We start from the raw sequence: 18,121 nt of genomic DNA on the forward strand, positions 1-18,121 counted from the left end.
TCAAACAATTAGCTGGAATATCAGTAGACGACTGATATTTACAGTGTATGTTGCTGTGCAACATTTACGTTCTTCTGCCCAGGGATTTAATGATGAAACATCGCTGTAAAACTGCCACTGTTATATTAGAAAAACGAGTAATTAAAAAGAACAACAGAAAGCATTATCAGAAGGCAAACTCACGAGCTGCTGTGGAATAATCAATCACTGCTTCAGAGGCTTCAGAGCTACCCACAGATATATATATATACATATATATATATATATATATATATATATGTATATATATATATATGTATTTATATATATATATATATAGCGTAGTGCCATTGCACATCCATTTTTTATTTTCACACATTTCCCTTAATTTTTTACATTGAATGAATTGAAGAAGATTAATGGTGTAACATTCCACATCGCCCAGGACAGTGGATCTTGTAAACCTTATATGTGTATTCCTATCTCTACCTAGCACGAGGCTTTTTGGGAGCTCACTGGCTTCGGGTTCCATTGAAACTTTGAAGTTAAGTGAGTTCGTGCGAGAACAATCCCAGGATGGATGACCCACTAGGAAGTTCTGGTGTGAGTTCCCAAAAACAAAACCGTGAGGGCGTGGTCAGGTCTCAAAGCAGACAATATCGTGCTACGGTGGTGAAGCGAGCCCGGGATGTGGTGGACCCCAGGCCAGGATGTGACAATTCGGTATCAGAGCCAATCCTTTGCCGGAAGTGTGCTAACGAGGTCGTCGGGCCCCTAAGGAGGGTGGATTGTAACATCTCACATTGTTCAGGGGATTGGCTCCTGTAAGCCTTATATATATATTCTCATCTATACCTAGCACGGGATGGGTGATCCATTGGGAAGTTCTTATGTGAGTTCCTAGAAACAAAACCGTGAGGGCGTGGTCAGGGACTCAGGGCCCAAAGCGGATAATATAGTGCTACGGTAGAGTCGAGCCTGGGATGTGACAAATGGCATCCCAGGATGAGTGATCCATTAGGAAGTTCTCGTGTGAGTTCCCTGAAACAAAACCGTAAGGGCGTGGTCATGTCCCAAAGCAGACAATATTGTGCTACAGTGGAGTTGAGCCCGGCATGTGACAATTTGGTATCAGAGCCAATCATTGGTCGGAAGTGTGCCGACGAGGACGTCGGGCCCCTAAGGGGGATGAATGGTAACATCCCATATCGCCCAAGGAAGTGGATCTTGTAAGCCTTATATGTATATTCCCATCTCTACCTAACACTAGGCATTTTGGGAGCTCACTGGCTTCGGGTTCCATTGGAACTTCGAAGTTAAGTGAGTTCGCAAGAGCAATTCCAGGATGGGTGAGCCATTGGGAAGTTCTTGTGTGAGTTCCCAAAAACAAAACCATGAGGGCGTGGTCGGGGCCCAAAGCGAACAATATCGTGCTACGGTGGAGTTGAGCCCGGGATGTGACAAATGGTGAGAAGTCCAAGTTATATTGAACTTAGTACTATGATCTAGTGGTATTCCTCTTCACTTGTAAATGAAATGTTTTAGGTTCGATTTTCACAAAATGCGAAATTGAATCACATTATTATGACAATTCCATTGTAAAACTTAGCCCACTCCTGCACTATCTCAGTGTAGATATTATTGTTTATTAAAAAATATTTCGAGTTTTCTCTTCTAATCTTGTGATGAGATCACATTACCACAGTTACTTATTTGAATTGGGCTTTGATAGACACTTTTCATTCCAAATTTGGTGATTGAGAAAAGCAAACCTGTTGACGGCCCAAAGGTTTAAATATTTGGGTTATACTCCAAATAAGCCCATCAACTATTTTCATCACCCAACAAAGGCTACGTTCTGGAGGTTAACCACGTTGTTTTCGAGTCAAAATCTTGTTCTCCAGGGCAGCTAGTCCGACGTACTGCTCGTTATATGTGCATTTGGGGTTCAGTTTGTAACGCTGTAAGAAATCCAACCATGGGGAATTGTAAGAAATTGAACTACGAGGAACGTTAGGTACCAAAGACAAAGTAAAAACAAGGAGATGTCGTTCGTTTCAACAAAGCTTGTGGCATTCTTCCGGCGATCCTAGAGTTTTCCTACCATTAGCATTGGAGTGACACATTCCGTGCCTTTCAAGAACGTTAGTCTGCAACGAAGAGGTCCCATATTGGCAAACTCCATGCGAGTCTTTTGTGACTACGTATCAGAGCAACAAAAACAGGTGAAGGCCTTTCAAAGCCTCTGAAGCAAGTAGCAACATCAAAGACAAAAGTCAAGTCTTCTTGCTGTCGTGCTCCACGTCCTAGTACTAAACAAACTCTTTGCCCCAACTTTCCAAGAAGTCACAGTGGAGTCAACGATGGTGGTGATGTTGAGTGACATTTTTCCCCCTCAACATATGTAATAGATTTTCCTTGTATTGTCAAGGTTATCTAAAATCTCTTAAGTTTCGACAAATTGTGTTAGTTTTCTAATCGCTTCGAGCGAGGAGAGGGTAGGCTTCTTTGAAGTTATATTTTCCGCACTGACAAAGAGCATCTACTTATTGGCCAATATGATACATGTCACAATTTGACGCAAATCATATTACAAAGAGATAAGGCAACATCATATATTCATCTCTATGTACACAGCAAAAGATGGCTCAACTGTTTTCTGTTTTCCTTCTCATTCAATTGGATGTATGACTACCTTTCCAGTGGCCCGATTTGTTTCAAGGTAAGAGAAAGCCTCCACAAGCTTGGAGAAGGGGAAGGGCCCTTTGGGGTCTATCACTGGCTTCACCTTCCCACTCTCCAAGTACGGGTTTAGTTTCTTCAGAACTGCTCCGTTGGAAGTAACTACGAATCTGAAACCCGGAGGTGTTACTGCACCTGTTAAGGCCACTACACTGCCCCCTTCTTTCACCACCTTCACTGCTTTGTCACATTGACCTGCCATTATAATAAAGGGGAGAAGAAGTCGCTTTTGGATAGGTTCAAAACGAGCAATCAAACTCAAAAACAATAGCTAAGGTGGATGATTGGTCAGTGTACTTAAAACAACAGCAAGAACTACAAGGACTAATCGTAATAGTGGCTATCATTTTTCATTTGAAAGAACAGAAAATTGTAATTCTAGATAGAACACTCATCCACTGCAATTAAAAACACCTTGTTGTTATGGAAACTCTTACCAATAGCATCATAGACGACATCAAATTTTTCCGGCAATTCTTCCAAGTTCTCCTTAGTGTAGTCGATCGCTAAATCAGCACCCAAGCTCTTCAATAACTCCAGCTTTCCAGTGCTTGAAGTGGCTGCTATTCGTGAAGCTCCAAATACATGTTTTGCTAGCTGTTTCGAGTTTGAACCAACAATTGTGACTCCAAAGGGAAAAACAAAAGCATGAAACATATGATTTTGTCAAGCAATGCTTTCAGTTTGCAATCATGGGCGGAAGAGAGAATTGGTACCTGAATCACCAGGCTTCCAACTCCACCAGCACCATTCAGAACAAGCAAAGATTTACCGGCAGAAAACCCGGTCTTTTCAAGACCCTCATAAGCTGTCTCGATTGCAAGAGGAAGTGAAGCAGCCTGAGCAAAATCCAAATTCTTAGGCTTTGGTGCCAGTAACCTCTCTTCAACAGCAGTGTACTCTGCAAGAGAGCCAGATTGTTTAGGCCCTTCCAAAGCTTTCTCATGTATGTCTCCATACACTTCATCCCCCTCTTTAAAGTCCTTCACTTTACTGCCAACCTTCACCACCACGCCGGCAACATCATAGCCTGGAACAGTCTGCAGGGAAACAAAATAAACTAACGCTGGGGTTTGTTGTGCCATTCGATGAAGCTGACGCAAGCGGTATCATATAGGAAATCAAGAGAAAAGTACTATTTTTTTTTTTCAGTTAGGGGTGAATGATTTTTTATTTTGCGAGGATTGAAATTTATAAGTTTCTCAAATGAGTATTCCATCAACTACCTTCAAGTCAGACAAAATTTCTTCATTTCTTCCTTCGGCATACCTCGAGTATAGTAGAGTTATCGAAATTCAATTAACCCTAAACACAAACCAGCCCCATATACACAATTTTAACAAAAAATTTGTAGTCCCACATTCTCTACTATGATTCTTTGCGTAAAATGTTCACTTGTTTGTCAAACTTAATTATCCAAATTCAAATTTAGACACATTTTCTCAGCATTCAAACAGAGCCAAATGAAAGAAAACCCAAACCAAGAAACCGAAATTACCGGAAGAGGAGAATCAGTGTTCTTGAACTTGCCCTGCCTCCTCTTGAAGTCAACCGGGTTGAGAGCCGCAGCGACAACCTTAACCAGAACCTGGTCCTCCAGCAACTCAGGAACCGCAACCTTGGTGTCGAACTTCAAAACATCAACACCCCCGTATTCCCCATAAACCCACGCCTTCATCTCCGACGGCAGAACCGTGACCTTTGACTCCTCAGCCGAAGCAGGGGCAGACTGGGAACTAGCAGACACTCTCAGAGCGGGAAAACCAGCTGAAAGCTTGGATCTTTGGGTGGTCGAGCTTTTGGGTACTGCGATTCTGTTGTTATTTTCCCGGAAAGTGAAGGAAAATCTGGGAGAAATTTGGTTTGGGGATGTGAGTTTAGAAGCAGTGGCGGTGAGAGCGGCGGTGGTGGTTAACATGGTTGTTTCCGACCTCAACCTTAAACTGCTTATCTCTTTCTCTTCCGCTTCGTATGGCCACGTTTTTAAACTTGCTTTTATGTCCGTACTGGAGTGGGACAGAGTCAGGATAAAGTGTGGTCGGGAGCAGATTTTTAATATACAGTCGGCCAATAGCGTTGCTCCAAATCCGAAGCGCGAAAGTACGGAAGGCGCGACACGGGAACGCGACTTGTGGGAAAAAATTAAAACACGTGGACGGCAGGGATATCTCGTGATGGGATTGGAGATCGACGGCCAGGAACTCAGTACGGGTAAAGCATAACCCTTTTTTAGTTCGGAGTTCGTAAGGAGCTGTGACGACCGCGGATTTCTATTTAGTCATATTTTCGCTCTTTCTCTCTGTCGCATTCGTAGGTTGTCGGAGGTAATTTACACGATCCTTGTTTCTCTTACGTTATACTTCGATGAATCGTTTGTTTTTCGAATTTTTTTTTTTTTTTTTTTTTTTTTGTATTTTTGTTGGAAAATTTATGATTTTGTTAGATTGTAGTGTGTTTCTGACCACCGTAGAGCGATTAATTTTCCGATCCGTCGTTTAACATAGATATTCTCTGATATGCTTTGTGAATCGGAAGATGTCCTTGGAAATTTGTGATTAATCTTGTCAGCTTACAATTTACAATTAGTTTCTGCTAGAACGTTTGATAGCATTCTGTAATATTTATTTTGTTGTTGAAAAACTAGAAGAAAGTAGGATTTGATGAAGCTCATCTTCTCGGAAAAACAGATAATTAAAGTAAATTAGGGGTCTTTATTCTAATTTTTAGTTTCATGGTTGACTTTTCGAATTTCATATTGCGATAAAAATCGAAGCTTGCTAATTCTTTTTCTATGTTACGGTTATGGCTTGCAATTCTACATGTAATGTACAACTGTGTTTCTTGAATGTGTTAGTTTTAGTGATTGAGCATTTCGTGGGTGTGGATTTTGGGTAGGTTGTGCTGCAATGGCTGAAGCGAAACAAGGATTGAGGAAACCAGTATTCACCAAGGTAGCCCAGCTCCGCCCAGGTACTTCTGGGCACACTCTGACGGTAAAGGTTGTTAATACTAAGATGGTGTTACAGAAGGGTCGTGCCGATGACCGTCAAGCACGCCAAACGCGAATCGCTGAATGCTTGGTTGGTGATGAAACCGGATTGATTATCTTCACAGCTAGAAACGATCAAGGTGGGTGTGTATTTCAAGTTTACTTTTTACTCTCACCGGTGGACACAAAATCTATGCTCAGCGGTTGCTGGATCAAAATCCAGTGACCCCTAATCAAAACCCGTAAAGTAGTTTTTTTTTTTTTTTTTTTTTTTTTTTTTTTTTCCTGAATAATATCAGAGGTTGGATTTGAATCTAATGGTTGGTAGGCATGGACTTTCGTGGTCATGGGCGAGTTAGAGAGCATGACTTATATATGTGTGTGGGGTACGTATGTGTGTGTTAAAATGTGACTACTCCAATTTCCCCTCATGTCGAGGGTTTGCAGCCTTTTTTAATATTCTTGATGGTTGCTGTTCAATATTGTTATTTCGTTTATTCTTGGTTCTAGTTTCTAAACCTTGAGTCTAGTTCTTTATAGTTTAGCAGGTCTTAGACTTTCGGTTCCCGGTAATTAGATTGGCCAGTGATTGCTTGCATCACTCTTATATCAGTTTTTCAGCTGATGTTTGATGATGAATAAGGAAGTTTAGTGGTGTTAAATAAATTCACATGCGGGTCAATGCCGGAGTCCCTTAATTAGTGTTGACCCTAATAATTACAAAACCTACGTGGCGCGCAGGCCGAGTAACTAGTAAGCTAACTACGTCCTTCGGTTGAATGCGGGGCGTGCCAACTCGTCGGCCGAGCTCGGCCGAGGAGTAAAATTTGTTGATGTCGCTTGGAGCGCGTCGTTGACTTCTGTATCTTGCGATTGCGACCGAGGAAGGAACGCTCTCGGTCTCTGAGTTCTACAGCCTGAAGACAAGGCTGCTAGTTCTACGAAGTTCAATATCAAATTCGGCTTTTATGGTGCCGAATGTAGTAACCTGGTAACACCTCACTTCGCCGAGAAGGCTAATGAGATGACCTCTGCCAATAAGGATTTGAAAATCCTTCTCGACCGAGACTTGGATAGATAACCAGTCGGCCTCGACGCAGTGCTGTTTATCCAAACTGAAGGTGCTTCGGGAACGGCTGATTCTACGGCAACAGTGCTGTTTATCCAAACTGAAGATGTTCGCCGGTTGCCTTCACAGTGCTGTTTATCCAAACTGAAGATGTGTCGGCGGAAAAAGAAAATAAAAAATCTCAAGATGTTTGAGAGGTTTTGCGCAGGGCAGTTGGGTGTTGAATTGGAGGTCCTCTCTATGGTGTTCGCGGCCTTGTATTTATAGAAGCAGATGTGTGGTGCGGCTTCACTTGTGTAGAATTTGATTTTAATTCAAACTCAACAGCTAGAGTCTAGGTCAAAGACTTCTCAAGGTAAGCAACAACCTATCTTTTAGATATCATTTATCTTTAAACGATCCGCTGGATATAGCCAATATTAGGCTTAGATAATCCAATATATATTAAGAGATAATATTATGATTAAAACCACAATATTATTCCTTAATAATAATTGAAAATTATCTCAACCACTTTATCATCCAACGGTCTAGAACTTTACTCATCTAACGGCCTTGATTGTATGGGCCGATAGCGTAAATTTAGGTCCAAACATTGCCCCCCAGTTTCCTTGAGCTTCGGCCCATAAGCCGAATGGTTAAGGAAATTAAGTCTTTCCAGCCAGTCAGGAGTACCTCGACCACCTACTTATCAGGCCGAGAGAAACCTGTTGCTGTGTTGAGCCGAGAGAACATGATCCTGGCTTCTTTTGACCAAAGAACAACTCATGGTTGAAGAGAAGTGATAAGCAATCATGAACCAAGGTCGAGAAGAATTAGGGGGTAGGAAAAATAATTTGGGGTCAATAGTTCGGCCGAACTTTCTTTTATTCGGCCGAAGAATTGTATTCGACCAAATAGTTTTGTAAAGTGGGCCGAGGCCGAGGCCAAGAAGAATTGGGTGTAGAACCTATATATATATATATATATATATATATATCCCATTGTATTCGGCCGAACTTTCTTTTATTCGGCCAAAGAATTGTATTCGGCCATATTTTCTTTTATTCGGCCATATCGTTTTGTAAAGTGGGCCGAGGAACATTAGCTAGATACGTTTCGTGGCCGAGGAACTTCATTGTCGGCCGAGGTCTTAAAGTGGCCGAAGACCATCATCACATATATATGAATCCAAAGCCACAAAAAACAAAATCAAAACTTGGCCCATTGGCTTTGGAATGATGTTGTCGGGCATGCATATTTCTATCACCCTTTTTTTTTTCTTTTTTTTTTTCCCGGGGGCTCAATGCTCATTGCCCCCCCTGTATTTTCTTAAGTATCGGCCAAGAGGCCGAATGGTTAAGAAAGTAATTTAGCACATGGAAATAAAAGTGGCCGAACCATAAATAGGAGGAGGCCAACGATGCTTTATTCCAAGCCGAGATCTTATAATATCAAAATTCTCAAATTGATTTCGCTCTAGGCCAAATAAAGAATTTTCTCCAAATATTTGTAACTTGGTGAAAATTTTTTCATTTTCAGCCGCCGAATGTGTTGAACAATTATTATGCCCCACACGCATAATTTCGGCTTTTAATTCAAACAACTTAGCCGAATGAGATTTCTCTATATCGGTGTTATCACTAATAATCATATTGATTGGCGTAGTTTCGGCATCTAAAACCATGTCTCCAATTACCATATCAATTGATGTGGTTTTATGGTCCGAAGTCGTGTATCGGTATTGTTCGCCATTGGAACACTCCTCTAAAGAAACATTTTCTGAGTCAATTCTTGGCTCAGAAACTTGAACATTTTCTTCTAGGCCTACCACACTTTCAGTCTCGACCGAAAAAATAGATGGCCTTTGTTCCTCGACCAAATTAACAATTTTCTTAAGCCGATGTCTGATTACGGCCGAAGCGGAAAATTGCCCCCCAGTCTTTTCAACCAACCATTCCTCAAATGGAATTGATTTGTAGTCGAAAACGTAAGGAAAATATTTTCCATCTAGCCAGGCATTAAATCGAGCCCTGTCTTCATTTACCCATTGCTCTTGCAGGGCAACATGAGCTTTTATTCTCAACATGTAAGCGAATGACTTTTGCAACTCTTTATGGCCACGAAGAACTTTTTCCACTTCCAAAGATCTTTTCCGTTCTTCATTGTGTTTTTTCAATTCCTCTAGGCGCTCGTACAATCGGCTACGTGGAGCCGGATTGGAATCTTGATATATCATATAAACTTCGTAGTTTTAGCACTGGGTCCCACTGGGCGTGCCAAAATGTTGACCCTAATAATTACAAAACCTACGTGGCGCGCAGGCCGAGTAACTAGTAAGCTAACTACGTCCTTCGGTTGAATGCGGGGCGTGCCAACTCGTCGGCCGAGCTCGGCCGAGGAGTAAAATTTGTTGATGTCGCTTGGAGCGCGTCGTTGACTTCTGTATCTTGCGATTGCGACCGAGGAAGGAACGCTCTCGGTCTCTGAGTTCTACAGCCTGAAGACAAGGCTGCTAGTTCTACGAAGTTCAATATCAAATTCGGCTTTTATGGTGCCGAATGTAGTAACCTGGTAACACCTCACTTCGCCGAGAAGGCTAATGAGATGACCTCTGCCAATAAGGATTTGAAAATCCTTCTCGACCGAGACTTGGATAGATAACCAGTCGGCCTCGACGCAGTGCTGTTTATCCAAACTGAAGGTGCTTCGGGAACGGCTGATTCTACGGCAACAGTGCTGTTTATCCAAACTGAAGATGTTCGCCGGTTGCCTTCACAGTGCTGTTTATCCAAACTGAAGATGTGTCGGCGGAAAAAGAAAATAAAAAATCTCAAGATGTTTGAGAGGTTTTGCGCAGGGCAGTTGGGTGTTGAATTGGAGGTCCTCTCTATGGTGTTCGCGGCCTTGTATTTATAGAAGCAGATGTGTGGTGCGGCTTCACTTGTGTAGAATTTGATTTTAATTCAAACTCAACAGCTAGAGTCTAGGTCAAAGACTTCTCAAGGTAAGCAACAACCTATCTTTTAGATATCATTTATCTTTAAACGATCCGCTGGATATAGCCAATATTAGGCTTAGATAATCCAATATATATTAAGAGATAATATTATGATTAAAACCACAATATTATTCCTTAATAATAATTGAAAATTATCTCAACCACTTTATCATCCAACGGTCTAGAACTTTACTCATCTAACGGCCTTGATTGTATGGGCCGATAGCGTAAATTTAGGTCCAAACAATTAGTCAAACAAGATGATATCTTGTGAAAATAGTGCTTTTGATCCTGGGTAACAATATTTTAAATGTGGGATGAGGATACCAGTGTTTGTAAGCTGGATTAACTGTAAATTGGGTTCCAAACCACAGGCGTAGTTTTGGTTGAATTGTTCCGGAGCAATTTGTCTTCTTAGTATTATACATGAGGTAGACGGATATGCTCACGGATACTATTCTGTGAGCAATTATTTTGCTTAAATGTCATAGTATAGTTTTTTGCTTCCACTCTTAGCTTGTCAAGTCTTCATCTTCTGAGGTTTTCGGTATTGAATTGCAGTTTACTAAATATGCTAGAATTATGTACATGATTTACTTTGATCCTTTGATATGCTTATTAGATGTTGTCCTTAATTTCTGAGTTTGTTCAATAAGGCATGATGCGTACGACTTCTGCATATTATAATGCCTGTCCACGCATATCTTGTTTCCTACTGGTGAGCAATGGTTTGGAATCATGGAATTCTAAACGCTCCCCTGTGGATGATGGTTTGTTTTGTCAAATTATATTTCGAAATATGAATCATATACTCAATCTTTGTGTTGTCTTAATAATAAAGAATGTGAATGATCAACCTTCCTGTAATTCTGATTATGGGTGAGCTTGTATTCAAAACTATGCTCTGTGATTGGAATGTGCCAGTTTTATCTTCTTTTTTGGGTTCTAGGTCTAAAGTATTTCAAGAGTAAAACTTCATTTAAAGCCTTAACACAGCTCACTTCAAGAAAGCTCCTTTAATGGAGCCAGGGAGGTAAATCTAGACCTAAGATAAAGCAACAAATAACAGTGCATGAAGGTGGCTGCCGGGCCGCTGAAAGAGATGACATCTAGGAAACTGAGAAAAAATTTAAAAATTAGGAATACCAACACATATTTCTCTAAAGTGTGATCCAGTGTGAACAGTTTTGAACCCTCTATAAATTTTTTGCTAGGCGTACTCGAGAATTGATGTGTTAATGTGTATATTGTATCACCACTCTTTTTGATTTTGCCTCGGCATTGTGTGTGGTAGACATTATCCGTTATTAATTGATATCATGATGGTGTTGTGTAGTGGACTTGATGCAAGAAGGTTCTACCATAACCCTGCGGAATGCCAAGATTGACATGTTTAAAGGATCAATGAGACTTGCTGTGGACAAGTGGGGCCGTGTCGAAGTTGCTGAACCTGCCAGTTTCACGGTTAAGGAAGATAACAACCTCTCCCTGGTTGAATATGAACTTGTCCAAGTTTTTGAACAGTAACTTGTTTGGATGGAGTTCGGTTCTCTACCTTGTCTTAACCGAAAAATAAAAACAACCCTAAGAAAAAAGTTCTGTGCTGATATGGGGCATCTAATCTCCAAAATGTTCTCGGAAGTTCACTTTTAGGAGAAGAAATCTTGAAACTGGTTCTACCCGAGTCTTTTCTTACGTTTGCAGCTAATCGTGATGGAGCTTTGGTTGGATTGCCAATTAGATGGCGATGGCTGTAAGTTTGTGAACATGAGGGAACTGGCTTTCTCTGTTTTACTATCTATTTACATTTGGAAAAGTACATATGGGATTAATGTTATGGAATATGTCTAATACTTTTTGTAACTTTGTATGGTTTTGCTGCGTTATTTCTGCATTATTTCGTATGTTTTAATTCGTGTATATGGGATTAATGATATTGTTATTTGTGAAAGTTCTTTAAAACATGAGAAATGCTAAGGAGAATCAAAAGTGAAACTCTCCATGTATTCTGACACTTCACAATTTAACGTAAATTCTCGTATCAATATTACAAAACATTTTAAAACATGAGGTGGTAGAAAGTTCATGGAGAGTCCTACTTTTTAGAGTCCTCTCTGCATGTCTCAACGCGAGCTCTAAAGGCATTGGTTTAGTCCTTATGATCTGTACAAGTTATAAAACATGCTGGATTTCCAACAATGAATGAAACATGGCAGAAAATATGTTCCTTAAATGGTGGGGGATTTTGTTGTTTTGAACTGTAATTGCTTATCTCACCATGTAGAAATTTAAATTACACTTGCAGGTTGTCAACTTCTGATGTTATTTTAAGTCACGTTTTAATTTTTTGTTACATCGGATTGAATTGAATCTGAGGAAAATCCCAGCCCACCTTTTGGCACATGTTAATTATTTTGATTCTCGAGTTCTCGTGTTTACCAACTCATATTCCAGATTCCTGACTACCTAGTGTTTAATCATAGCATGTTACTTGAAACAGGATCAAACCTGAGCCTATATTATGCCATGTTTTCAAACACGGGAAATAAAAAAATCATGTAACTCCTACTCTACAATTCGTAATGCAACATACAAAATATCAAGAATTAGATTATTAAGGGGGAGTAGTTGATCGTATTCCAATTTCCTATGCTTCCTTAGTTCTGACTTCTCCGATTCATTTCTTCTTCAATTTCGACAAAGTTCTCGTTGTGCTTAGCGAATCACGTTTTTGGTAATGCTTAATTGTATTCTTTTTATTTGGGGAGGCAGTTGAGTTGAGGCCAGGCATGAGTCACACTGTCACAACACATCACATGATTAGCATTAAACTAATGTTTACCAAACACTTAGGCAATCAGAAGCAGGTGGATCAAGCATTAAACATATCATTAACCTAACATAAACTTAGTTAAAGTTTCTTAATAATCCATCCATTGGATGACAAAATTATAAAATAATTCCAAATAGAAGAAACCATGAGAAAATCTTATCCAGAGTCTGATATAATTCTGCAGAGCGTTGGAGTTGTACCTGCCCTACAAATACAACTAGAAGCCAGTGGTTTTTGAAGATAGAACAAGATTCGAGGATTACAAATAAGTGGGGAATGGGTTGCCCTACACTTTTGGGGGATGTCCTATTCCTACTGATCGGAAAGGGTTGCCTTTGCCTCAGTGGAACTTCGGCTCCATTCCACATTCCAACTAACTCCATTCCATCTAGTAATGAGAGGACCACTCACATCCACATGACCCATAAAAGTAGGGCTACCATATGACGACATGAGTGTGTGTGCATGGCATTACGATTGACTGACGTCACGCATGCAAATATATGTGTGAGTTTTTGGAAGATTTAGGGGGTGAGTTTTGATATGCGATGATCTTTGGAGATTTGTCCATTGTTGTCTAGTTCTTACTCTTGGTCTTTGTAGTTCTCGTTCTTGATTTCGATTGTGGTCTTGTTAACAGCACGAGAAGGATATTGCCGCTCACAATTGACAATTTTGATTTATAATTATTTGACAAACATAATATATTACATAGGACCCTTCTCATGAATAACAGACATTTTCTTTTCCGCTTGATTAAGCTTACCTAACTTCTTCGGGATCGATCTTCTATTATTTCTTTCAATTTTGGACTTGCACTGAGTGCGTTTGGATCGAATATAAAGTCATTGCCTTACTGGGTGTGTGCTAATTGATTATGGTCTGGCGCAGAGAGAAAGAGAGAGACAGTGTGTGGTAGTGCGCCTATGTTTATATATTCTATTTCTCTTCTCTTTAGACCAAAGTTATAGGTGGGCTTCATTTTTTAATCTCTCAACGGATCATTTGGCACTTTGAAGTCACACAGATTTCTTAAATTCATCATTCTTATTGAAGAAATTAAAAAGCCACACTCTCAGGAGCTCGTCTGTTCTTTAGCAAACCGTAAGGTAGTAAATTAAGTTCATGCAAAAACAAATCTTCATAATTCCTATATGTTAAGCAAACCTCCGCAAAGGAGTAGGATTATCTCCTTTCTTTTTTTCCCTCCCCTTCCCTTTTCTCCTATTTGAACGGACACGGTTAAGTCACGTCAACATCTCCTAGTCCGCAAACCTAATATCTTACTTTTTCATAACCATAATATATCCATTCAGACCCCATTTCGTAATTTTCATTCTATGTTCACCTGAGTGAAAATTAGGTTTCCAAACTATTTTTTTCACAAAAATCAGTTATTAAATTATAAAAATCTAGCAATTTTACACTAAGGGGAGGGAAAGTTCGGCAAAGCCACACAATAGGAAGCCTAATTTGGTATCGAATTCACCATCCACAAGATTCGAACATCAGACTTTTCACTTTCAAGTGAAAAGGAATATCACAGACCATAGTACTGAGAGGCAAATTCAAAGCTACTATATTCAATTTTCTATTAATTTAAATCACGTTACTTGCATGTGACACACATTGGAATGTAGATTGGTAATTTTACATAGAAAAAAAAAGAGTGTATAGAGTTAACTTTGGAGGGTAAATTAGACGTTAAGTTTGCAACCTATATAAAATGTTTAGGGCTTATAGGTGAGGAAATAACGTTATTATACTTTAAAGTGTGTGAAGTGACTTAAGTCGACGAAAAATTGGATAAAATCACTTTGAATATAATAATATGATGAAATTAGCAATTTTTATAGGAATCTAATTTTCACTGAGGTGATTGTTCAGTCACTAAATCGACACTTCACACTATATAACTATCAAAATATACTTGTTGGAACGCACAAAAAGTAAAAGATAGCTACCGTATCTCTATATATTGCATTAAACTATCAAATTTAGGTTTTAATTGGTATTTTTGGCAATTTGATGCGAGTTTTCTCCGACCCTCGTTCTCGTTGTGCTTGTAAACATGCCGTATAGAGATCAGTTGTCAAATTGCTTTCTTTATGAGCAGAAAAAGGTTGCTTCGTTTCTGAGATCACTGTACTAGTGGAATCAGATCATGAAGAGAGAGAGAGAGAGAGAGAGAGAGAGAGAGAGATAAAGGGTCCATACATGCCATGAGTAAGAAATTTTTTATAGCAAGGCAGCATGATCACGCTATTACTCATTACTAACTCACAAATAAATAAATCATTCACTTTATTTTACTTAAACAAGTTTATATTCCTCACATTTTAGGGTAGGTGACAAATTTTGGATGTCACAACATTTGTGGCCTATAGTGTGGGGCAAAATGTATAAGGTGATCAATGCAATGTTCCTCTCGTATATACAATACTCGTGGCCACCATTTTTTCACATTCTTCTAACCCAAATTACCGGTTTAAGAACAGTATGTAACGTTTCAATTTTTATGAGAGCTTCTAACTAACCACGTAATCAAACTTTTCATACTGTAGTCTCATATATGATGCCATCATGATGTCAGTTTTTCGACATTTGCTTTGGTCAATCTGTTAATTAGTGGCTGAACAAAAGCTTGGCCTTGGATCCATAAACCGTCGTTTGAAATGGGCAAGCTTTTGTTTTCAGTCAAGCCTCGAGACGGCATCAATATTGGCCTCGAGACGGCATCGTTTAAAGTAACGTCTTTTTCAGTATAGCTTGAATTTGCAGAAGAAGAGAAGAGCAACTCTCAGAGACACTCTCCTTAAAAATAATATGATTATATATGTGGGCGCAGAGCAGGTACTGAAGTAGTTGGGTAGTATAGGTCTTACTTGAAATGACTGCCACTTTGACTTCAAATCCCATTTCCATGACTTGTTTCCTCTGCTGAAAATGCTGTCCATGTGAGAGCACATGATGATCGGGCCAAGACTTTGGATTCGAGAACAAATTTCTATTCATGAAGCTGCTCTCCGCAGTCCCTACTTAACAATGGATCAAATAGTTTATAGACAAAAATAATCGTCAAGAATTAATTAATCTTCTCCGGAACTATCTAAAATTGTCAGCCACAGTGTGAAAATTAGAAAAATGTTTCTGTACTTGGTCGGCAGTTTTATTTTATAGGATTATATATCACTTGACAGCAGGAGAAAGGTCAATTAAAAATGATATCACTTTCACTCGAATGTCTGTCCGATCCATGGGCATGACATGTGGATCATGATTGACGGTAGGTTCTATAGAACTAGGGTTTTTCTGTCTTTATATTGTTTTTGCTTAAAAAGTATAAAGTAATGCATGCTAATCTGGGGTTTGAACAGAACGTGGAATATGCCCCAAACCCTACTGTATATTCAAAAAGTCGTATTCAGTATACGATTCTTCTGTACTATTAGGGGGCGTTTGTTTGCCCTCACTAAGTTAAATTGGACTGGACTGGACTAGCTATTAGTCCAATATTGTGTTTGTTCCATGTTGGGACTAACATTAATGAGACTAAAGGGGACTAGCATGGACAAAACCCTTCACTAAGAGGTCTTAGCAAGACCCCCCAATAACCATGGGACTAGCTAAGACTATCCTCTCTTTCTCGTCCTCGTCATGCTCAACGACCACTCCCGACAGACTCTTCGTCATCTCCGGTCACCTAGATCAATCATTAACTTTCCGACTCTCTTTCAAATCCATTTCACAACCAAATTTTATATAAAATATACCAAATTGAAGCTGGGAGTGACAAGATTACGATTTTACCTGAATCAAGGCCAAAATGTGGTCGAATGTGGCCGGAAAATGGCCTGGAAGTCTCGGCCTGTTTGGGCTTCTTCAAATCCATGACAAATTCGAGCATTCAAGGCTAAGATCTCGGTCTAGGGATGGTGATGAATTTTTTGGCGGTGCTAACTTCATCCAATTTAACGAGGGTTGGCCGGAAAACACATCGGGAAACCTGCAACTCTTCGGGAAAATTGGAGTTGTGAGGTTCCATTCGAACAACGCATAGCTAGAGAGGGAGGGAGGACAGAGAAATAGAGACTGGAATCAATAAGGAGTTTGACCAGGAATGAGAAAGAGACATGAATTGAGAAGTCTAAGAGAAAAAAAAAGAGGGAGAGGGTGGGACGATGAGAGAAGAGGAAAAGAGTGGGACGGAAATGGTAGGAAAAGATGAAGAAAAAGATAAGATCATAATAAAATATTAATAATTTATATATTAAATAATATAATATTAGAATTTGTTATTATCCAGCTTCTTAGTCCAATACTGCACCAAACGCTTCACTAAGTTAGTCCAGTCTAGTCTAGTCTAAGCCAGTCCAGCTTAGTCCTTGAAGCTAATCCAGTCCGAAATCGTCCGGCGCAACAAACGCCCCCTTAGACAATGTGAACGCAGGTATATTAAGGGGTTGTTCTCCCTTTTTCTCATTTTCCTACCAGCTATTTATAACATAGAGAGATAAATGCAAGAATATTGTGGTTTATCTTTTCATCACGAGGAAGATATATAGACACAAAAGATCAAAACTCTACTCATAGAAAGAAAGACCCTCAGCGATTCGAGATATTGATTCGTGACGTAGGACAGATATCATATACCATTATTTTTAGGGGAGAGAAATGCAGAAGCAAAGGATGTATGTCTGTAATCATAATGCAGGAACGGGAAGCAAATGAATATTTGTATATGTATTTCTCTACATCTCTCAAATCAAACACCGACGGAGACTTTGATCAAATAGGTAAATAATTTTGACGGAATAAAAAAGAAAAATAACAATTTCAGGTGGAATCTGGCCATAAATAATTAGAAACCAGATGGGGTTATGTATGAAAAGTCATATGGGGCAGAAGAAGTAGATACAGTACAAGTCACATGGATTAAAGTTGGCCCAGTTCTATTTCCGGATGGACTGAAATCAGATTTGGAAACCCTATTGTGTTCTGTAGGCACCAAAACAAGTGATCACCACATGCATCTACTGGCTATTGATGAACTTCGTTGCAGTATGCTGCAAGACAGAAAACACGAAAAGCATTAATGGGTTAAAAGAATTTGCAAGTGCTAGAATTAGTCGTGTTACGCATGTATGAGTGACCTATGTAAATTCTTAATTTATTAATTCACTAGGTATATACAACCAGAATCAATCTATAGATCATGATATATAAATTGACTTTGAAAGAAAGATAAATAAACAAATCGTATGTTATAAGCACGTCACATTGTATGAGCTGATTAATGTATGCTTCATAGATTAATCCATACGCATTTACAAATTAAAGTCATACTAAAAAAAGTAAATTTTTCTTTGACCAAAAGAAAAAGTAATGTAATTTTTTAGGTTAAGTGAAGAGTAATACTACAGTTACCACCTATTTGTACTATCATACAATCTCTAATAAAGGTATGATCAGCCAACGCATGTAAGTCTCATCTCTACTAAATAGATGATACAAATGATGGTACAACTA

The 18,121-nt window shown here is 39.3% G+C and overlaps 2 protein-coding genes across 2 annotated transcripts; one reads left to right on the top strand and one right to left on the bottom strand.

Moving 5' to 3' along the window:
* Positions 1-2,483: 2,483 nt before the first annotated feature.
* LOC137737777 (NADPH-dependent alkenal/one oxidoreductase, chloroplastic) lies at positions 2,484-4,699 on the bottom strand. Its single transcript, XM_068477329.2, has 4 exons — positions 4,220-4,699; positions 3,438-3,761; positions 3,159-3,318; positions 2,484-2,916 (listed from the first exon to the last, which is right to left on the bottom strand). The coding sequence occupies exons 1-4, from the start codon at positions 4,637-4,639 to the stop codon at positions 2,651-2,653; spliced, it is 1,170 nt and encodes a 389-aa protein (XP_068333430.1). The 5' UTR covers positions 4,640-4,699; the 3' UTR covers positions 2,484-2,650.
* A 217-nt stretch (positions 4,700-4,916) lies between these two features.
* Positions 4,917-11,622, top strand: LOC137737079 (uncharacterized protein At4g28440). The gene is made up of 3 exons (XM_088683134.1): positions 4,917-5,045; positions 5,617-5,850; positions 11,096-11,622. Exons 2-3 carry the CDS (start codon positions 5,628-5,630, stop codon positions 11,284-11,286), a joined length of 414 nt encoding a protein of 137 aa, XP_088539260.1. The 5' UTR covers positions 4,917-5,045; positions 5,617-5,627; the 3' UTR covers positions 11,287-11,622.
* The last annotated feature ends 6,499 nt before the right edge of the window (positions 11,623-18,121 follow it).

Source organism: Pyrus communis, chromosome 13, assembly GCF_041283825.1.
Source record: "Pyrus communis isolate YQ-2024b chromosome 13, ASM4128382v1, whole genome shotgun sequence".
In the NCBI taxonomy this organism is placed as follows: Eukaryota; Viridiplantae; Streptophyta; class Magnoliopsida; order Rosales; family Rosaceae; genus Pyrus; species Pyrus communis.